The 22,176-nt window shown below is 53.2% G+C and overlaps 1 protein-coding gene across 1 annotated transcript in view; it reads left to right on the top strand.

Annotated features, from left to right (window-relative positions):
* The window catches only part of LOC122702151 (proto-oncogene tyrosine-protein kinase receptor Ret-like), a 49,289-nt gene extending 29,607 nt beyond the window's left edge, over nt 1–19,682 (top strand). The window contains 15 exon segments of the mRNA XM_043915640.1: nt 213–412; nt 2,539–2,797; nt 3,512–3,637; nt 5,157–5,267; nt 6,083–6,205; nt 7,147–7,412; nt 9,894–10,041; nt 11,462–11,569; nt 12,769–12,983; nt 13,066–13,188; nt 15,308–15,378; nt 16,649–16,786; nt 17,834–17,915; nt 17,917–17,937; nt 19,411–19,682. Coding sequence (XP_043771575.1) covers nt 213–412; nt 2,539–2,797; nt 3,512–3,637; nt 5,157–5,267; nt 6,083–6,205; nt 7,147–7,412; nt 9,894–10,041; nt 11,462–11,569; nt 12,769–12,983; nt 13,066–13,188; nt 15,308–15,378; nt 16,649–16,786; nt 17,834–17,915; nt 17,917–17,937; nt 19,411–19,590 — 2,171 coding nt within the window. The 3' untranslated portion in view covers nt 19,591–19,682.
* Nucleotides 19,683–22,176: the final 2,494 nt, after the last annotated feature.

Genomic DNA, 22,176 nt, shown 5'->3' with positions numbered 1-22,176 from the left:
GCTCAGCACAGTGACTCACATTTAAAATATTTCAACCTTAGTGCCTACAGCCAGGTCTGTTGTCTGTGTACCGTGTGGGTAGAAGTACCTGTTGTCACACGTATGCCCATGTGTCCAGGGAATGCTTTGCAGGGGAGATGTGCAGCATCGTGGGGCAGTGGTCTCCACCCTGGGCAGGGCCCCTACCTATCATCACATGCCTCCACCTGCAGGGCTGGTTCTCAACCAGAGCCTCCCCATCTCGGAGAGCTGGGCTGTGCAGCTGGCCGTGCTGGTCAACGACTCAGACTTCCAGGGCCTGGGGGAGGGTGTCGTCCTCCTCCACTTCAATGTGTCCGTGCTGCCCATCAGCCTGAGCCTGCCCAGTGCCTACTCCTTCTCCGTGAGCCGGCGGGCCCACCGCTTTGCCCAGGTGAGCTCCTGGCCTCTTGCCAGCCTGGGGAGGGGAATGGAGGAGCAGGGACTCCCAGGATGGGGTCACATGGGGGACACCACCTCCCTGAGCACACAGAGTGGCCCTGGGGAGCAACAGGCACAAAGCCAAGGAGGCTAAGGCCGTGGGAGAAAGGAGTGGGGCTGGTGGGCTTTGTGGGCCCCTCTTTGCCCTCTCCCTTCTCAGCATGTTTACATTTTTTACTAATGAAAGAGCAGTGCCAGTTAAATCTATGCTGACTTGGAAAGACATTCCTGGTGAATGAAGTGGGAAAAGTAGTTTGCAGAAGTATTGGTCTTAGGTGGCTCCATATGTTCAAAACCAAGTCTTCATTGCCAGAAATTTCCAAGTGTGCAAACATAGGCATTAATGGAGACCTCTGCAAGGAAAGACAGGAAGTGCTTCTATTTCCTACTTTCCTGCAAGTCTGTTTGCTAGAGCTTATTTTGCATTTGTCATCAGAAAATAGTGATTAGAAGTAGAAAAAAAGGGAAGTGGTAAGAATTCATCAAAAGGATATAAGGGATAGATAAGAGTGATCTCTTTTCCTCATATCAGCCAGTGTTTAACGTTTTGGTGCAATTCTTTCTAGAATGTTTCTCTGAAGCACTTTTTAAAGTTTACTTGCAGTTATGGCAGGCATGACTTAACATACTGCATTCTCCTAATGGCATAGCTGTGGCCATGTGCCCTTTAGAATATCCCATTTAGGGTCATCTCCTAATTAGGACAGTGGCTTTGCCAGTTTCTGTGGTTGGTTCCCATGCCACCTCCGCTCCTGGCAGCCACTTAGGACCCAGCACAAGAAGAGCCACATCCTTGGACGTGGCCAGGCCACCCCACTTGCCACCCCCGCCAGGCCTTTCCTGGAAGCAGAGGGCAAGGCTGGTGAGAGGTGACGAAGCAGGGGGCCCTGAGGGGTGTCCAGGGGGGCTGAGGCAGGCATAGGCATTGCCAGGGGTGTGTCAGCAGAGCCAGGCAGTGGGGAGGGTGATGAGGGCTGAGTGGGAGTGGGGTCTGAGAGGGCGGGCCCTGCCAGCCTCTGCAACACCGCCCACCCCTGACGACTAAGTCTTTCCCTGTGCCTGGACTCACGAGGGTGCAGAGACCCGAGTCTTGGCCCAGCCTTACACACACTGCTGTCTCTCACCAGCCCCCCCTTAGTATTCATGATTATAAATTGAAGGTGGTGATCTCAGGCAATTTTGAGGATCACAGGAGAAAGTGGAAGTGAACCTGCTCTGTACAAGGAAGTGCTCGGAGCCTAGGAGGTGGTTTTGTTGTGGTATGAGGAGTGGGCTTGGTGGAGCCTGGCTCTGCCCTGGGCCTGAGCAAGGCTGAGCAAGGGCCTGGCCTGTGGCTGCAAGCAGGGGGCCCTGTGCCATCACTGCCGCCAGGCCCGCAGCCCTCGACCTTGACTGGTCAGAGCTTCTGATCTCAAGCCCCAGCAGCCCTAACTCCACCTTGGGTGGTGAGGGAGGGAAAAGGAGAGTTCAGGCCCCAGTGACCACTGTGGCCATGAGGCATCCCTGGAGAAGTATCCCTTCTCTCCCAGGGGTTCCGGCCCAAGTCTCGGAGGAGGCTCCAGGACCTGGGTGGGACAGCAACCCTGCTGTGTGAATTATGGCCCGGGTGCTGTGCTCTGGCTGACCAGGCAGGTGACCCAGGCAGGACACTGAGGATGGACCCTAGTGGTGCCCAGAGCACGACGGCCCCTGCCCAGAGGGGAGGGAGGTGTGTGGGAGGCATCCAGGCTGCCTCTGTGCCCAAATGAGGGAGCAAGTGAGGGGTGAGCCGGGCAAGCCAGCAAGCGCCTCCCTGGAGGGCCAGTCCCTAAACCAAAGCCCGGCACCCTGTGTTCTTTTCACCTCCGGCTCCCAGGAGCAGGGATGAAGGGTGGTGTCACGGTCTGCGCAGGGCCAGGCCAGGCCAGGCAGGCAGATGGGTCTGCAGATTCCAGGGGCATGGAGGATGGGGAGATTGGGGGCCACCATCTCTGGGCTGAGTGGGAAACTGTCCTGGGACTCAGCTGGCATGGAGCCCCTCCAGCCACTGTCCCAGGTGGTCTACTCACCTGGCTAAGGGTTCCGTGATCCCATGCCTAGATTGGGAAAGTCTGCGTGGAAAACTGCCAGGAGTTCAGCGGCATCCAAGTGCAGTACAGGCTGCAGCCCTCCAGCGCCAACTGCAGCGCCCTGGGGATGGTCACCTCAGCTGAGGACACCTCGGGGACCCTGTTCGTGAATGACACGGAGGCCTTGCAGCGGCCCGAGTGTTCCCAGCTCCAGTACACAGTGGTGGCCACCGAGAAACCAACCCACCAGCAAGCCCAGGCCCTGCTGCTCGTTACCGTGGAAGGGATGTGTGAGTGCCCGGCTGCGGGAAGGGTCAGGGTGGATGGGGCGTGGCAGAGCCTCGGGCTGTTCCTGCAGAAGGGTGCCGTCCTATACCCCGTCACTGACCAGTGGGCTTTCTTGAGCCTCCTTCTCTGTAAGATGAGAAAACAGCGCACAGCTGCACTGGAAGGATGATGGGGGAGGTATGACACAGTTTAGTCCAGTGTGACAGCATTGTGGGTGGCCGCTGCTGCCCATCGCCTCTGTCAGCAGGACCTACCTGTGCACTTGTTTTAGGGCTGCCAGGTACAATATAGGACCCAGGTTGAGTGTGAATTTCAGGTAAACAACAAGCAATTATTGTGGTGTAAGTACATCTCGTGCAGCCTTTGCAGTGAATTAGAAGACAAACTCCCCTATGTCCCTGTGATATTAGGGCCATATTTACACAAAGCAGGTATTCACTGTTCTCTGAAGTTCAAGTTTAATTGGGTGTCCTGCGTGTCCCTGGATGAGTCTGGCCACCTCCCATCCCCACTCCATACTCAGCCCCTTAGCTGCCCCTGCTGTGTGACTATGATGCCACCCCTCCCCCAGCAGCCCCCTCACTACCCTGCGCCCCCAGAGTTTAGTGACTGCCTCCCCTCTGGGCTCAACTCGGGACAGCTCCAGCCAGTGCTGCCTGCACCCATGGGTGCCCATGGCAGGCTGGCCCCCCATGACTGCTTTCTGCCACCCCTAGACATGCCTGAAGAGCCTGGCTGCCCCCTGTCCTGCGTGGTCAGCAAGAGGCAGCCCGAATGTGAGGAATGCGGTGGCCTGGGCTCTCTGACAGGCAGGTGCGAGTGGAGACAGGGAGATGGCAAAGGTAGGCCCTGGGCAGAGCCAGGCGGTGGGGAGTGTGATGGGGGCTGAGGGGGAGTAGGGTCTGTGCATGCAGGCCCTGCCAGCCTCTGTGACACCCCCCACCCCTGCCCATCTAGTCCTCCCCTGCGCTTGGTCCCTGCCGTGGCTCCTGATGCCAGGAGAGGGTGGTCACGAGCGCAGGGAACAGAGAACCTTCCAACTGTTTATCACCGATGGGATCACAGGTGCCTGAGACTGAGCTCGCTCTGGACTTGAGAAGGTCGGGGCCAAAGTTGAGATGTGTGTGTTTTCTTTTTACTTTATTCTAAAATTCTGAATTTCTGTATTGGTGCCTAAACCAGATGGTAATTAACATGTATATATCCATTTCTCTACCCATATACACATAAATACATGTGCAGTTGTGAATGTGAAATTGAAAGTGTTAGTCGCTCACTCGTGTCTGACTCTTTGGGACTCTGTGGACTGTAGCCCACCAGGCTCCTCTGTCCATGGAATTCTCTGACAAGAATACTGGAGTGGTAGCCATTTCCTTCTCCAGGGACTGTCCCAAGCCAGAGATCAAACTCAGGTCTCCAGCATTACAGGCAGACGCTTTACTATCTGAGCCACTATATTCACCCAATGCCTTCTCTTTTTTTTTAACTTTTTATGTTATATTGGAGCATAGTTGATGAACAATGTTGTGTCAGTTTCCAGTGTACAGCATAGTGATTCAGGTATACATATACGTGTATATATTCTTTTTCGAATCCTTTTTCCGTTGAGGTTTTTATAGCATATTGAGCAGAGTTCCATGTGCTATACAGTAGGTTCTGGTTGGTTATTTTAAATATAGTGTGTATACATGTGTATCCCAAACTCCCTGACTATCCCTTCTCCCCACTCTTCCCCCATTCACCCAATGCTTTTAAACACATAGTTCACAGACACTTTTCGAAGATCTCTTGGTAATATTACTGTGCATCCAAGAAGTGGAGGAATTAAGGTAGACTACACTGTTGACATGTCATTTATGGTTGGCTTTACTTCATGAAAACACAAACCTTAAAATAATTCAAAATATCCAAAGTGGTCTTCAGAGAGGCTCTACCCAGGAGTTCCCAGCCCAGGGGACATGGACCCAAATAGGAGGGACCTGAGCAGCCTTGGGTGTGGACAGTAACTGGCTGCCAGCTGGGCCCACCAATCTGAGGGTCCCACCCACAGTGCAGCCTAGAGAGGGTCCCAGCCTCATCTGGTCTCTTCTGGCCTCTCTGATGTGAGCCTGGCACAGCTCTGGGACTGCCTGGCTCCTCTGGCCCCCACCATCCTGGCTGCCCTGTACCTCAGGGATGCCCTGCTGGTAGGGCTCTGTGTGTGGTTCTTCTCTGCTCAGATCTCAGTTTGCTCTTCCTTGCAGGGGATGGGGTGGGGTACAGGGTTGACCTGGAAGGCCCTGGGGTATGACCCTCCTGGCTCTGCAGTCTGAACAGGGCAGCTGCTCCCTTGTGGTCATAACTGCCCACTCTGTGTTGTAGGGATAACCAGGAACTTCTCCACCTGCTCCCCCAGCATCAGGACCTGCCCCGATGGACACTGTGATGCCGTGGAGAGCAGAGACCCCAACATCTGCCCCCAGGACTGCCTCCGTAAGCAGCCCGATGAGCCTGCACCGTGACTCTGAGCGAGCAGGAGCCTGATTGGGTGGGGGGAGTAACAAGCTAAAGGGGCTTGGACTCTCACCTGCATTTCAGCCAGACCAGCCAAGCTTCTGGGTTTTGCGTGCTGAGCCCTTTCCTAACATTTTTTTTTAATAAAGGCGCTCCTCCCCCCAAATTAGAGCTTGCTGGCTTGACCCACACCCTTCCAGTGTTGCTCTAGCCAACTCATGGGGCACGACTCCCTGTCCCCCGTTTTGCTGACTGCCAGCTGCCCCCTCTGCCCCTTTTCTGCTTCTGAAAAGTAACCAAGTGTGGACCTTGACCTGGGCCCAGGGCAGCCTGTGGGTTCCTCCTCTCACCTGCTGCAGCCAGGGAGCTGGTTTGGGGGCTCATCATGCTGCAACTGGGGCTTCCCAGATGGCGCTAGTGGTAAAGAAACCCACCTGCCAATGTAGGAGATGCGCAGGTTTGATCTCTGGATTGGGAAGATCCCCTGAAGAAGGGCCTGGTGACCCACTCCAGTATTTTTGCCTGGAGAATCTCATGGACAGAGGAGCTTGGTGGGCTACAGTCCACAGTGTTGCAAAGAGTCGACCTGACTGAAGCGACTTAGCACACATGCATGCATGCTGAGGCTCTTGCCTGGGGTGACCTAGACTTCTGATCTCACTGTGCTCCCTGGGCGTGAGAGTGCTGACATCAGGTGGGGAGGGGCCTCTCATGATCCTGTCTGGTGGTCCTGGCTGGCCAGGTCCCCCTGGAGGCTGAGAGTGGGCTGCTGAGTGGGTGGTGTCTGTCCTCAGGGGGCGGCAGCATCATTGGTGGGCACGAACCTGGGGAGCGCCGGGGGATTAAAGCTGGCTTCGGTATCTGCAACTGCTTCCCTGAGAAGAAGAAGTGCTTCTGCGAGCCGGAGGATAGCCAAGGTGCATTGGGGGTGGGGGGGTGGGGGGCACAGCTGGCCGGGATCCCCACACCTCCCTGAGCCTCCAGGGAGCAAGGGAGAAGATTGCAGGAAGGAAGAGAAACCTAGGAGATCTTCCTCCTTCCCTGGGGTCTTGGTTCCCCCATGTGTGCAGACAAGGAGCTGGCTCAAGGCTACTAAGACTGCCTTGTGGCCCGAAGTTCCTTTTTTTTTTTTGGCAAGGCTTATGGGATCTTAGGTGCCCAACCAGGGATTGAATCTTGGCCACAGCCGTGAAAGCTCCTTGTCCTAACTGCTGGACCACCAAAGAATTCCCTGGCCTCAAGTTCTATAATAAAGATTGGGCTGGAAAACTAGTTATTCCACCAAATAGCTCAGCATCTCCTCAGACTGTGCCTGTGTAGAGCCTTTCCTGGGCCTGTGGCATTGGCCAGCTGGGTCCCCCCTCCCAGCACCCTCCAGGTGCTTCTTCTAGAACAGGGGGGCCCCACTGAACACATGGGGAGCTTTTCTGGCATTTGGGTGGTCATTGCATGGCCCAGATCCTGGGCCACTTGTCTTTCCTCTCCACTATATATTGAACATGAAGAAAATACAGAAGATATTAGGAATGCAGGAGAAGAACTTCTCCCACCCCCCGGGCCCCTGGGCCTCTGGCTTCAGTGCAACGTTCCAGGGTGGGGGAGGTGCAGGGGTGCACAACCTCTGGTGTGTGACCTCAGGCAGGATGTTTATAAATGCTCATTCCTTCCAGAAAAGGGCAATAATAGTCTCTTGTAGCAAAAACATACAGAACAGTACCTGCCATGGGTCAGGAGTGTTGGCAGGCAGCTCACAGTCGGTCACAGCAGCCACTTCCTGGCTGTCACAGGTGTGGCTCTGTTGGGTATTGGGGGTCCCCCTTGTGGGGTGTCTACTCTCACAGCCCCTACTCGCCCGCAGACACCCTGCGTGATGACCTCTGCTGCACAGTGATCACGGCAGCTGTGGTCTTCTCCATCGTATCTGTGCTGCTGTCTGTGCTGCTGTCCACCTTCTGCATCCACCGCTACCGCAAGAATGCCCACAAGCCGCCCATTGCCTCGGCTGAGATGACCTTCTGTCGACCCGCCCAAGCTTTTCCGGTCAGCTACTCCTCATCTGGTGCCTGCCGGCCCTCTCTGGACTCCATGGAGAACCAGGTCTCAGTGGACACCTTCAAGATCCCGGTGAGGTTCTCCATGTGGCAGCAGGGCCAGGGAGGCAGCCCTTCCAGGTAGCCCTGTGGGTAGCCTCTGGTCTAGGGCAGCTGGGGAAGGAGGGGGGGACAGAAGGGGCAGGGCCCTTGGGGTTGTTGCATCCTTGCCTGCCAGGAGGACCTCGTGAGCTTCCAGCTGTCTTCTAACCTCCACCGAGATGTCTTTCAGGGAGGGCAGAAGGCAGGGGTGGGGCAGAGAGCGTGAATCAGTGTGGAAAAGGATGGGTGTGGATTTAAATGACTGAGATCTGGGCCATTAGGCTCCAAGGAGAGGGCAGGCCATGCTGTACCCACCTAAGATATCTCCTATGGAGGCCCCAAGTGCTGGAGGATGCAGCCTTGGGGGAGGCCCTGAGGAGGAGTGTGTGGGTTTTATTCTCAGAAGGTAGGACCACCCTAGGGCTGGAGGCTGATGTTCTGCCTTCATTTCCACGGGTCGCTCTGCTGGGGAGTCTGTTGGGTAGGAGCCCCATGATGAAACACTGTCGCCATCCAGGCGAGAGAGACTGGCAGGTGGGGGGCCTGGCCGCAGCCAGGAGGGGATTCTGTCTGTGGCTTGGAGAGTGGGGTTGCTGAGAGGCCTCTCAGGCACCATCAGGGGAGCCTGGCCCCAGGACTCTGTGACTGGCCTGCCAAGAGGGGAGAATCAGCCCAAGCCTCCTCCTCCATGACATGGTCTGGGCCTGCAGTTAGTGTGGGAGGCTCAGACACCACCTCCTGCCCGGCCAGGCTGCTCCTCCGCCTGTCTGCCCTCCAGTGTTTTTGCTGAGGAGACTGAAATACTATGGGGACTGGGGGCTGGAGACCTCCCACCTGCTGAGTGTTTGGAACCAGCAAAGTCAGGAAGGAGGCCTCTGTGGCCACCACATCTGGGAATGGCCCTCGTGGCCCAGGGACGAGCCATTTGATTCCCTTATATGCCCTGACGGTTTGTGCTGAGACACACAATGAGAGAGGTTCTTCTGTGGGGGGGGGGGGGCCACGGACCACTTTCAGCCTCTAGCCCAGAGTGCAGAGAAGCCAGAGCTGGGCCGGAGGCCCAGGACCACACTGACCAGCTCTGAGGTCTTAGACACATTATTCGACCCTTTGGCCTTAGTTCTGTCTTACATAAAGTGGGGAGGACACTTTGGGGTTTTAGCACTTTTAAAGAGAAACAAATGAGAGATATCCCCTCTTAGCCCAGTCTTTATGTGCAGTCAGCTGTTATCCAGTGCAGTGTGGACACCAGGGTGGTGGTGACTCTGTTGTCACCTTTGAGCCTGACTATGGATTCTTGGTAGAGGAGGAAATGGCAACCCGCTCCAGTATTCTTGACTGGAGAATCTCATGGACAGAGGAGCCTGGCTACAGTCCATGGGAGTCAGACACGACTGCCTCTTTTGCAACTTAAAGAACAAACAACATGGGTTATTGGGGAAGCTGAGACACCAGGACACCTGGGGAGCTGGCTGGAAGGCGCCCCTGGCCGTGGTGCTTAGAGGAGCCTGCCTCTGCTCCCAGACGTAAGAACACAGGGTTCTGGTCCCTGGGGGGGGGGGCAGTGGGTCACCAGTGTGTGTCTGTGGGTTAGGCGAGCCTGCCAGGCACATCATAAGCAGCCCCTGGAGCCATGCCCACACCCAGCCACAGCAAGACTTGGGGACCTGGGCATCCAGTGCTGACGGGAAGGCAGGTTCCAGACAGGCTTCAGCATCCCCAGAGTTCAGGTCTTCGAGCCAGTCTTGGGGTCTGGGAAGACCCCACCCCAGAGGGGTCTTCAGTGGGCATGGTGTGTTGGGAAGGCCGGTGTGTGCAAGTTCTGGCCAGTGGCTGGGCTGTGGGAGGAGCAGACTCTTCCACACATTGTCAGGGAGGGATGGGGGGGTACCTGAGGGGCACAGTGGTAACTTTCTAGAGGCTGCCACACCAGGAAGGTGTTCTTGACACCCCATCCTGTAGCTGGGAGTGCAGGGCTGGTAGGCAACTGGGGCCACAGCTGCCACTTGAGTTCTCTTGGAAGTCCTGGAGCCTGGGCCACTGTCAGTGCCTGGTGTCCAAAACAGAGGTGGTGCCATGAGGCTTGGGCCTGAGTCCCAGGGAAGAGGCTGTGGTCCCCCTGTGAGCACCTGTGGGTGCTGAGTAAACCCTGACTCTCTCACTGGAGATACCAGGCCCTGGGCCTGAGGTGGCCCAGGGCATCTATAGTAGATGGAGGCCAGTGAGGGTATGAGCATACGGAGTCCAGCCAGTCTGTGGCAACACCTGCCTTCCTGTGGGGGGACGCATCTTGTCATGGCACCTCAGGGCCTGACTGTGGGGTCTTGCCCTTGGACATGGTGACTGTCACCTGTCACTTCAGGTGACAGTCGGCCGTCTGCACATGGAGCTTGTCCGCCGGCTCTTGCCTTCTTCCTTTCTTCTTACCTTCGCCATCTCTCTTCCCTCTCTTTTTCCTTCAAACCCAATGTAGGAGGATCCCAAGTGGGAATTCCCACGGAAGAACTTGGTGCTTGGAAAAACTCTGGGAGAAGGTGAATTTGGAAAAGTGGTCAAGGCCACAGCCTTTCGGCTGAAAGGCAAAGCAGGGTACACGACTGTGGCTGTGAAGATGCTGAAAGGTACGTGCCCAGGCAGTACACAGGGGGCTCTGCCACTCACACCTGCGGGGGCCCCAGTGGGTGGATGAAGCCCTTATGACAGCCAGGACTCTGGCAATCAGCCTGCTGCCTCCTGAAGAACCAATACGCCTCCCCTGCTCTTCTTGAGTGGCTGCAGTCTAGGGACCTCCACCATGGATGATGTGGGCTGGTGTGGTCCCTGGAGAAGCAGGGTAAGACATTCCTCCCTTGAAAGCTTTCAGAGCCATGTTGCTTGTGTATCAATGTTGGGTAAAGATCCGAGTTTAAATTAAAAGCCCTTAAGTTCAAAACCGACAGCTCTCCCCACCTCAGTCTGCCCCATTAATTTCTTTCGCCAAGCGTCCACTGAGGTCCTGGTGAAGAGACCACCTGTAAGGACTGGCCCCTGTCCCCCAGGTCCCTGCCTTTCCCAGTCCCCATCCCCCCCAGCCCTTAGTGGGCCAGCACTGCCCCAGTCTTAGCACATGCTGGGTATCCTCACTGCTGCTTCTCAGCAGGGACTGGGTAGACAGTCCTCTGCCATGGCTGAGTTCTGCCTCAGCTTGACCAACTGAGGGCCCAGTGGCCATGTGATGGGCACATTTTAGGCTGATGCACTCTGATGTTCAGCAGTCGGGGAGCCATGCAGTGCCGGGTACTTTTGTGTACTTACCCAGGCCCTCAGACTGGGGTTGCCCCTTGTCTATGAGACCCCAGGCCCTAAGAGGGCACAGTGAGACTGGCCCTGGGTCACTCATGTGTGGTCCAAAGGGTTCCAATGCCCCATCTTGCAGCTGTCTTCTCATTTCCAGACAAGTCTACAGCCAGAGGCAGTGGCACAACTGGGCAGTGGGATGTGGGGCCATGACCCAGGAGGACAGTTGGCCAGGAGACCTCCACACCCAAGCTCCTGAGCACAACTATCTCTGCCCTTGGAAAACACACACTCAGCATGGCAAGACGACTTCTGTGAAGTCTCATGGCCTTCACCTTTCTCCAGGGCCTCACCCCCCTTTGCCAAGTGCTTGGTTGGCAGGTGTTTGGGGACACCAGGGAGTCCCTTTACCTCCCCAGAAGGGTTAATGAAGGGTTAACGCCACTGTCTTTGAGAGATGGTGATTGCAGGGAAATAATGCCATTTGCATGCATAGCCCAGCCCAGAAGGCTTTCCATGGAAAGACTCTGCTCACATGGAAGTGCGCTCCTCTGGTTCTTACTCCCTGTAGGCAATTGAGGCCGCTGTTGACCCTCCCATGGGCTGAGAGTAGCTCCAAGCAGTGAGGTCCTGGCAGGCCTCAGTCTGAACCTGAGTAGGATGTCTGGGAAGGAGACAAGTCTGTGTAGACCCCTCGTTTGCGCCTGTGACCCAGCATGGTGGTAGCAGGGACTTTGTGACCTGCTTTGTTTCTGTGCATTTCAGAGAATGCCTCCCCAAGCGAGCTGTGGGACCTGCTATCAGAGTTCAACCTCCTGAAGCAGGTCAACCACCCGCAAGTCATCAAGCTGTACGGGGCCTGCAGCCAGGATGGTAAGACCAGCCGGGGACTAGCAGCTGCTGGGCACAAGCCAGGGGCTCTGGGCTGCTCCATTCTGCATTCTCCCTCATCCCCATCCTTTTCTTCTCTGGCACCTGTCCTCTCTCTTCCTGGAAGCATGGTTTCTCTGGCTCTTGCCTGAAACTTGTGTGTCAGTGGACCATGAGGGCTGCCACAGGAGTGTTCCCTGGGGTCTCTGGCGACATCCTGGTTGTCAGCACCCTGCCCCAGGCTGAGCCCTTAAGACAGGGAAGTCCAGAGATGAGCAGTGTCTCCTGGGCACCTACTAGATATGCCATAACCTCCAGGTGATCTCAACCCCACCCCAGCCTGGGGTGGCAAAGGCAATGGCAGATCATTTTTCACATAAGAGCATTTTGCTCTATTAGTCTTCCAAAACTGCTTTGCCACCCTGGGGGCCTCCCACTTTGTGTGTGTGTGTGTGTGTGTGTGTGTGTGTGTGTGTGCATGTGCGCGTGGGTGCATGTGTATTTCGGGTGTGAGGGAGATGGGAGGCCGACAGGGAGAGAGCAGCAGGGGCACCAGTAGCACTCAGGGCCGGGCCTCGGGGAGGACTGTGGCCTGAGAGCAGGCAGGGCAGGGAGAGGGTGGCCAGGGGCAGTCCAGAACCTCTGCCTCCATCAGCTGTCCCCAGGCCATACTGTGGCAAGACCAGGGGTACAGAAAGTTCCTGACATCCGAGCAGCAGTGGTTATCTCCCAGGGCAGCTTCAAATGCAGTGACTGCTTGCCCTGGACACCCAGGAAAGAGGTTGTGGTCAACTGTCCAGGCAGCTGGCTTTGGAATCCAAAGCCCCTGCAAGATGGAGGAGCTTCCCAAGTGGCACTAGTGATAAAGAACCTGCCTGCCAATGCAGGAGATGTAAAAGACTTGGGTTCAATCCCTGAGTCAGGAAGATCCCTTGGAGGGGGACATGACAACCTACTCCACTCTTCTTGCCTGGAAAATCCCATGGACAGAGGAGCTTGGCAGGCTACAGTCTATAGGGTCACAAAGAGTCAGACATGACTGAAGTAACATAGTGCTGCAAGGTGGAGAGCAGAGTGATGGGAGAGTGAGCTGAGGCTTGAGTCCTCAGGCTGCTGGAAGCGATTGCCCCGTGCTGGCCCAACTTCTGCCTGCCCAGGGTCACCTAAGCAGCCAGCCCACGTACCTACTGCTCTGCCCCTAGGGCCACTGCTCCTCATCGTGGAGTATGCCAAGTACGGCTCCCTGCGGGGCTTCCTCCGAGAGAGCCGCAAGGCGGGACCTGGCTACGTGGGCAGCGGGGGCAGCCGCAACTCCAGTTACCTGGACAACCTGGAGGAGCAGGCCCTGACCATGGGCGACCTTGTCTCCTTTGCCTGGCAGATCTCACAAGGGATCCAGTACCTGGCTGAGATGAAGGTGCGTGCCGCCCCAGCCCCGCGCCCCCTCCGCCAGCGATTGGCCCGGGGTTCAGGGGTCCCTGCTGTTGTCTTTTCCACAGCTTGTCCATCGGGACTTGGCAGCCAGAAACATCCTGGTAGCCGAGGGCCACAGGATGAAAATCTCAGATTTTGGTCTGTCCCGAGATGTTTATGAAGAGGATTCCTACGTGAAGAGGAGCAAGGTACCAGGCTCTGGGGTGTGATGGCCTGAGGGCAGAGGGCATGGTCAGGGAGCCCACAGGGTGGGGACAGATTTTGATCTGAGGAAGATAAAGCGGGTTTTTAGAGTGCAAACTTCCAGTCCTCATCCCCGAACTCTTTCCTAGTCCTGGGTCCCCAGAGACCCAGAGCAGGACTCAGTCTTGAGCCTGTTCCTTCTCTTCCTCACAGCCACACGTGCTGTTTTGGAGCTCCCTGCTGGGAGTGGGGTTCCTGCAGCTTCTCTCACTTTTCATCACTATCACTTCTAAAGGTCACCCACCACTGCAGAAATAACAATCTTCTTGTCTGCAGTTGCTCCTCTCACTGCTGCAGAGTGAAGGTCACTGTTTTACTTTCTGTGTAACTTTAGTCCTTTGCTTGGGGAAAAGAAATGAATTAAACCCAAGCTTGCTAGTCATTCTTTACAGAAAGGATTGAACCACTTTACAGCAGGGTATGCTCCTGGTCCAAGGGCCTAGGAACGGCTGACTAAGTGAGTTTGGAAGGCAATCAGGAGGATCCTGGAGACAAAGTCCAGAGTTGCAGTGTAGAGATTTGGGAAGCTTTTTCCAAGTCACTAAAACAGGTGGTTCGGGGACCTTCTTGGGAAACCTGGTTCCCTGGTATGGTCCCCTTCCCTGTGACATTGGTCTTGACTTTCTTGGTGCTGCTATCCTCCCAACCCCTTTCTAGTAGCCTCCCTGTGACAGACTAGACAGGGAAGATCACAGGCCCCCTCAAGACACACAGCTAAGCTGGCATTCAGAACAGATGCTGCTCAAAAAGAAAAACACAGAAAGCCACGACATACACTTCAGCTTTGCTCTGAGGGGCGAGTGAAGCCCAGGTGCTCCTGGGGCTGTGAGGATGACATTTGATTTCTTGTGGGGTTTCTGTTGTGACAGCACATCTTAGAAGTGCTGAAGGGGAAGTGGAGAGGGGTGCTCCCTACCCCGTGGAGGGGGCTGGATGGAACTTCCTGTTGATGCACTGGTCCTCGGGAAGGCCCTGTGTCACCCAGCAAGGAAGCACAAGGTGCCCAAGCTCGGCCCCTGAGAGCACAGCCTGCAGGTTGCATTGTTAGAAACACACACCCTCGAAGCAGTCACACTTCATGTAGGGTATGAATCCTAAATAGTACTTTAAAAAAAAAAAAAGAAGTACAATAAATGCATTAAAATCCAAAGCAAATGCCTTTTTTTTAATTGATTGTGCCTTGATGCTGACCTGTTTGTTGTTGTTTAATCGATCAGTCGTGTCTGACTCTTTGCGACCCATGGACTGTAGCCCAGCAGGATCCTCTGTCTATGGAATTCCCCAGGCAAGAATACTGGAGTGGGTTGCCATTTCCTCCTCCAGGGTATCTTCCTGACCCATGGATCAAACCCGCATCTCCTGCACTGCAGGTGGATTCTTTACCACTGAGCCACCAGGAAAGCCCGCTGATCTATTTGTACCAAAAAGCTATTTCTTAAGTTGCATTAGAAAGGATTTGTTAGGTTGAACTCCAGCCTCTCCATGGTGGAGGACAGTCTTTTAGAGGATGCTAAAAGGGCCCTGGGATAAAATAAGGGAAAAATCAGACTCAAGACACTCACATTGATTTCTTCGCTCAGAGCTTCTTAGAAAGGCCTTTAGTGTGTTCATTTGTGTCAGAAATTCCCAAGATGGAAACACTGGATGTTGGCTTCCCAGACCCCTTCACCCTCAGAAATCAGGGGAGATCTTGATGGAAGTGCTTCCAGCCTACCCACTGGGCAGCACCCAGGGTGCAGTGCCCCTGATCTCCCGAGAAGTGACCACAGTGGGGCCTGGCTTGCACTTAGCATCAATTCCTTGGGATGTGGTGCATGACCAGCACACCTTGTATAGCTGTGGGCAGGCCGACTGACTCCCTCGGGGGTCTCAGCCAAGCCTAGGAAGGCGGGGCTAGGACTCCAGCCCCTGTGAGGCTGGGCTGCTGGCCTCTACCCAGGAACACACTGGAGTCATTACTCAGTGTTCCCTAAGAGCTGAAAGAGCCTGAGATGTGTCCCCCACACACACCAGTTCCTAGGATCTCAGAGCAACGTTAATGCCTTTCTTTCACTCCTTCCTTAGGGTCGGATCCCAGTCAAGTGGATGGCCATTGAGTCCCTCTTTGATCATATCTACACCACCCAGAGTGATGTGTGAGTCTGGGTGTTGCCTTCCTGGGGTGGAGGTTACATGTATGCACCTGTCTGGGCAGCTCTGCTGGGGAACAGAGTTGCCCTGAGTCCCTGTCAGCTCATTCCAGCCGTCCAGAGTGACCTCCCCAAACTGGGGGGCTGCGGATGGGGAAGCTTTGTGTACTCACACAGCAAATGGCAAAGGCCCAGGCAGTAGTTCTGAGTGCCACGGTGGAATGCATGAGGATGTGAGCCATAGCTGCAGCCCCCTTGCCTCCCCCACCTCCCCTGCCCTCTCTTTGGACATCTCAGTGACACACAGTCCCAGCTGAACAGTTCCCTCTCTGTGAGCCTGAGTGTGAGCGGGCTTCAAGCAGGTCCCTGGAGACTGGTCCCCACCCAGAGACAGGTTTAGGGTGGAGTGACCTTGAATGGGTTTCCGGTACCCAAACTGCTCCAAGACCAAAACTCAAGTCTTCCAAGTCCAACTGCATTCTCAATTGTTTTGAAAACCACAACAGACTTGTTTCCAAATGTTCTGCTGTAAACAGCCTTGCATGTTTTAAATAAAGTAGGCTGTGAAAAGGCAATTCTTAAACAGTTTTAACAGCTGTGTTCTGATTACCAAGTGGACTGTAAAACAACTGGAAATGCAGGGGAAAGCATAATGAGACTAAAAGTCAATGGGGCCCCACCATCCCAAAATAACTACGGCCAGCACTCACAGGCCTTGCCTAGAGTTGTCCATGGCATGCAGGCATTCTTTATTACTGTAAACGGGCTTGTGTGATAATGCTGTTTTGTGATGATTTTGTCCCCACTTGACAGTAAATTTTCCCTCACAGTTGATATTTTCCCATTGCAGTGTTTTTTCCTTTTAACATCTTATGAAAATTTCCAGGCACACAGAAAAGGTGAAAGGGTTTTGCAGAGTGCCCTGGTGCCCTGTGGCCTCAGTTTGACCTGCTTTTCACTGTGCTCATTTGCATTCCCTGTGCCGTCTCTGATGCTACAGAGCTTCACCTCAGGGGTCAGCCACCTGCCCTTTTTGGATATGGGGGCTGAGCTTGGGCAGCAGCTTGCCAGGGGGTTGGGGCAGGGCAGGCAGACACCTGGTCCCGCCTCCATTCCACTTCCATCTGTCTGGTCAGCCTAGGCTGAAACTGTGGGCACTTGGACCACTCTCTGTACAGGGAACTCGGGTCCTGTTGCTGCCCAGGGGGAGGATATCTGGGGCGCTGAGGATGCCACAGACTCAGTGCAGTCGCTCATTGGCCCTCTGGTTCTGCAGGTGGTCCTTTGGTGTCCTGCTGTGGGAGATTGTGACCCTGGGCGGCAACCCCTACCCTGGGATTCCTCCAGAGCGGCTCTTCAACCTTCTGAAGACAGACTATCGGATGGAGAGGCCAGACAACTGCAGCGAGGAGATGTGAGCATGCTTTCTCTGGTCCAGCCTCCCCAGCCACTGACACTCCAGGTTTTGGAGGGGTGGGGTCATGCACACTCATCCTTTCCCACTGCTGGGCAGCCCTGGGTGCCAGCCCTAGGCGAGCTGGGCAGCTGGAAGCAACGGGCTAAGACAAAGGCACAGATGACAGAGAACCACCCTTGGGCATGATGGCAGATGCTGGGGACCCCGATTCCACTGGGGGCTGGGTGGGCCTCCTGGGGGGACTTACAAGCTGAGGGGGAGCAGGACCCCAGGAGAGGTGGTGGAAGGATGAGGGAGCAGCTTCAGTCTAAGGCTAGAGACCTGTCCCAGGATGCTTGGGGAGGGGCAGGTAATTCAGAATGGCCCCAGGGGTACATACAGGGGAGCGCCCAAGTGGAGACACCAAGGCAGACAAAGAGCAGGCAGATGGCACCTGGACTTCAGCTCGAGGGCACCAGAATCTTCTCATCAAATGGTGGTTCCATCAGATGATCCTTGGAGAACAGGTTGAGAACACATGAGAAGGGGGTCGTCCATAGTTAGACACACACTGGTCCATTCATTCTACAAAGTCTGTCATGCACCTGCCATGTGCCTGGCTCAGGGCTGTGGGAGTGCAAGGGTGAGTAGGTGCTGCCTCCCTGGGCACCCTAGACTGGCAGGCACAGGCCCAGCACTCACCCACAAGGTGGCCCCTGCAGCCCTGCCAGAGCCCCAGGGGAGGGAGGGAGGGAGGTGCAAGACAGAGTGTGCTTGGCAGGTTTTTGTGTTCATACACAGTTCATCCTTCATAAGAGTTTTAAGGACTGGCATTTCTGCGTTAGCTGCCATAACAAGCATGGCTGGACCACAGCGCCAGACACTGTGAGCCCCTGCTGACCCATCATACCCTGGCCCAACTCAGAGAAGGATGTCAGTGACACAGGAACAGCTTTGGGATTTTGGACCAGAGCCTCTGGGGCCCAGGTGCACTGTACTGGGTGTGGTGGTTGTGACTGGGCAATCCTTGCTGGATTGTCACCACCCACCTGTTTGTCTCACCAGGTACAGTCTAATGCTGCAGTGCTGGAAGCGGGAACCAGACAAGAGGCCAGTGTTTGCCGACATCAGCAAAGACCTAGATATCTAAGATGATGGTTAAGAGCAGAGTGAGTACCCGGAGCCAATCCCTGGTGCCACTTCCCTCACCCCAGTTCATGGAATTCCCAATACAAAGGCAGAGTGCGGCTGTGCAGAGTGAGATGGTCATGTCGTCTCCTGGTAGGGGGCAGGGCAGACTGGGGGCAGGGGGCGGGGCGGGCACGAACCTTTATCCTTAATCCAGGCCTCTTGGACTTCTTGAAATTAGGGAGAAACCAGGATTTTTACCTTGACACTTAGGAAGAGCCCTCCACAGACAGGGGTGGGAAGAAGATATGCCAAAGCCAAACAAAATTATTTTCAATAATGGAACTTGAGGAAGTAAAGTTGGAATGAATGTGTCCTAAATTCAGATTCTATGAAGGGTCTGGCTAGGGGTGGGAAGTGAAGGGAGCAGTGGAAACTGTGACAAATAGTAACCTACCAGCTGGCTCTGAAGGACCTGTTACCATAGACAATGTAACCTGTAGGAATAAGAGTGCCAGCATGCCAGGGCTTTTTAAGGGATGTTTATGTTTCCCAGTTTTTATAGCAATTTCCAAAAGCTCAGTGTGGGCCAAACAACATATCTGTGTGCCTCCAGTTTACAACTCTAGGTGATAGAGGAAATCAACACAGTTTTCACTAATATTGATTGGGCAATGGGCTGCCTCCTGTATTCTGCCTTAGATGCTGGGGATGCAAGTAAAGAAAATAGACACAGACCTTGCTTGCCCTCTGGTGGTTTCATCCTTAAATTGACACAGTTACTGAAAGTTGTCATTTCTCCAAACATGGAAGGCAAGATGCATGGACTGGGCCCCTTGGAATAAAACCCAACCTTGGTGTATCGTTTGGGCACATCCTATGATTTGCCCTAAACAGAGGTAATAGCTGATGCCTACAAACAGCTTTCCTAGAACAGTGCTGAGAACCAGCCAGAAACACACTGGAAGCATTCTTGACACCTTTAACCAGGGCAGTGGAAGTAGCCGGTCCTCACAAATCATCCTGCTTGGGAGCTGAAGCCTCTAGCAGCATCTTATGCAAAACCCACACCGATGACTCAGATTTCTTGGTCCTGACTTGATATTGGAGATGGCAGGAGTGCCTGGAGGGAAGCCAGAAAGTGTGGAGCAGATGGGGAATGTGTCTTGGCCTTCCCACATGAGTCACGGGACTGCAATCCCAGAGCCTCAGGTTTTATAAACAGGCCTGTTCTCCAGTGCTGGGCCTGGTGCCCCTAGCGCTGCAGAGAGAGGACCAGAACAATGAGGGAACACATTTCTGCCTCCAAGAGGTGATTTTCTGTGATGAGGACCAGAGGCTGGGGGAACTCATGCTGACAGACCTGGCCAGGGGCTCAGATCTGGCGAGAGGTTGATAGGTGCGGGGTGGGACTCGGCTGGGGCTTCTGCTATCAGGCAGGGCGGGGGGGGGGAGGGGTGGGCATGTCCAGCAATGACCTGCTCCAGGAGTGACCAGGTCTCTCTCCCTTCCAGGACTACTTGGACCTGGCCGTGTCCACCCCATCCGACTCACTGTTGTATGATGATGGCCTGTCAGAGGAGGAGACACCCCTGGGGGACTGTAATAATGTTCCCCTCCCTCGCACCCTCCCCTCCACATGGATTGAAAACAAACTCTATGGTAGAATTTCACATGCATTTACTAGATTCTAGCCACGTTGTTCCTGCTCTCTGCACTGTCCTTACTCTCTGTAATGCTTTTTAAGAGTGTTTCTGGTTTGAATGAAACCAAAGTCTGCTCTGAACCTTTTTGTTTGTAAATGTCTGACTTTGCATCCATTTACATTTAGGCATTTTTTTTAAAACTATGTTTTTTTTAAAGGATGTGAAAATATGTGTGATGATCACATTGCCCAGCAGCTTAAGATGATAGAGGAGAGGGCGGGGCAGAACTCTCAGGGGATTTTTTTTTTTTTGGCTCCTCGCATTTTTCACACCTTTTCATGCTCCTCGCATTTTTCACACCTTTTCATGCTCCTCGTCTTTTTTTTTTTTTTTTGCTCCTCGTATTTTTCTCCCCTTTTCCTGCTCCTGGGATTTTTCACACTTTTCTTGCTCCTCGTATTTTCACACTTTTGATGCTCCTGTTATTTTTCACACTTTTCTGCTCCTCGTATTTTTCTGTTTTTTTTTTTTTTTTTGCTCTTCGTATTTTTCTCCCCTTTTCCTGCTCCTGGGATTTTTCACACTTTTCTTGCTCCTCGTATTTCCACACTTTTGATCCTCCTCTTATTTTCCCCCCTTGTCTGCTCCTCGTTTTTTTCTTTTTTTTTGCTCCTCGTATTCTTCTCCCCTTTTTCTTCTCCTCGTGATTTTCCCGCTTTTCTTGCTCCTCGTATTTCCACACTTTTGATCCTCCTCTTATTTTCCCCCCTTGTCTGCTCCTCGTATTTTTCTTTTTCTTTTTTTTTTTTTGCTCTTCGTATTCTTCTCCCTTTTTTCTTCGCCTCGGGTTTTTCAAACCTTTCTTGTTCCTCGTATTTCCACACTTTTGATCCTCCTCTTATTTTTCCCCCTTTTCTGCTCCTCGTATTTTTCTTTTTTTTTTTTTTTCGCTCCTCGTATTGTTCTCCCCTTTTTCTTCTCCTCGTGTTTTTCCCACTTTTCCTGCTCCTCGTATTTCCACACTTTTGATCCACCTCTTATTTTCCCCCCTTTTCTGCTCCTCGTATTTTTCTTTTTTTTTTTGCTCCTCGTATTGTTCTCCCCTTTTTCTTCTCCTCGTGTTTTTCCCACTTTTCTTGCTCCTCGTATTTCCACACTTTTGATCCTCCTCTTATTTTCCCCCCTTGTCTGCTCCTCGTATTTTTCTTTTTCTTTTTGCTCCTCGTATTGTTCTCCCCTTTTTCTTCTCCTCGTGTTTTTCCCACTTTTCGTGCTCCTCGTATTTCCACACTTTTGATCCTCCTCTTATTTTTCCCCCTTGTCTGCTCCTCGAATTTTTCTTTTCTTTTTTTTTTTTGCTCCTCGTATTGTTCTCCCCTTTTTCTTCTCCTCGTGTTTTTCCCACTTTTCTTGCTCCTCATATTTCCACACTTTTGATCCTCCTCTTATTTTCCCCCCTTTTCTGCTCCTCGTATTTTCTTTTTTTTTTGCTCCTCGTATTGTTCTCCCCTTTTGCGTCTCCTCGTGTTTTTCCCACTTTTCTTGCTCCTCGTATTTCCACACTTTTGATCCTCCTCTTATTTTTCCCCCTTGTCTGCTCCTTGACTTTTTCTTTTCTTTTTTTTTTTGCTCCTCGTATTGTTCTCCCCTTTTTCTTCTCCTCGTGTTTTTCCCACTTTTCTTGCTCCTCGTATCTCCACACTTTTGATCCTCCTCTTATTTTCCCCCATTGTCTGCTCCTCGTATTTTTCTTTTTTTTTTCGCTCCTCGTATTGTTCTCCCCTTTTTCTTCTCCTCGTGTTTTTCCCACTTTTCTTGATCCTCATATTTCCACACTTTTGATCCTCCTCTTATTTTCCCCCCTTTTCTGCTCCTCGTATTTTCTTTTTTTTTTTTTTTTTGCTCCTCGTATTGTTCTCCCCTTTTTCTTCTCCTCGTGTTTTTCCCACTTTTCTTGCTCCTCGTATTTCCACACTTTTGATCCTCCTCTTATTTTCCCCCCTTGTCTGCTCCTCGTATTTGTCTTTTATTTTTATTTTTTTGCTCCTCGTATTGTTCTCCACTTTTTCTTCTCCTCGTGTTTTTCACACTTTTCTTGCTCCTCGTATCTCCACACTTTTGATCCTCCTCTTACTTTCCCCCCTTGTCTGCTCCTCAAATTTTTCTTTTCTTTTTTTTTTTGCTCCTCGTATTGTTCTCCCCTTTTTCTTCTCCTCGTGTTTTTCCCACTTTTCTTGCTCCTCGTATTTCCACACTTTTGATCCTCCTCTTATTTTTCCCCCTTGTCTGCTCCTCGTATTTTTATTTTGCTTTTTTTTTCTTGCTCCTCGTATTCTTCTCCCCTTTTTCTTCGCCTCGGGTTTTTCACACCTTTCTTGTTCCTCGTATTTCCACACTTTTGATCCTCCTCTGATTTTCCCCCCTTGTCTGCTCCTCGTTTTTGTCTTTTGCTTTTTTTTTCTTGCTCCCCGTATTCTTCTCCCCTGTTTCTTTGCCTCGGGTTTTTCACACTGCTCTTGCTCCTCGTAGTGCCACACTTTTGATCCTCCTCTGATTTTCCCCCCTTGTCTGCTCCTCGTTTTTGTATTTTGCTTTTTTTTTCTTGCTCCTCCTATTCTTCTCCCCTGTTTCTTC

This window comes from Cervus elaphus, chromosome 10 (genome assembly GCF_910594005.1).
Source record: "Cervus elaphus chromosome 10, mCerEla1.1, whole genome shotgun sequence".
NCBI classification, from domain to species: domain Eukaryota; kingdom Metazoa; phylum Chordata; class Mammalia; order Artiodactyla; family Cervidae; genus Cervus; species Cervus elaphus.
Note: the sequence above shows the minus strand (reverse complement) of the source record. Positions and strands in the feature narration are given on the sequence as shown.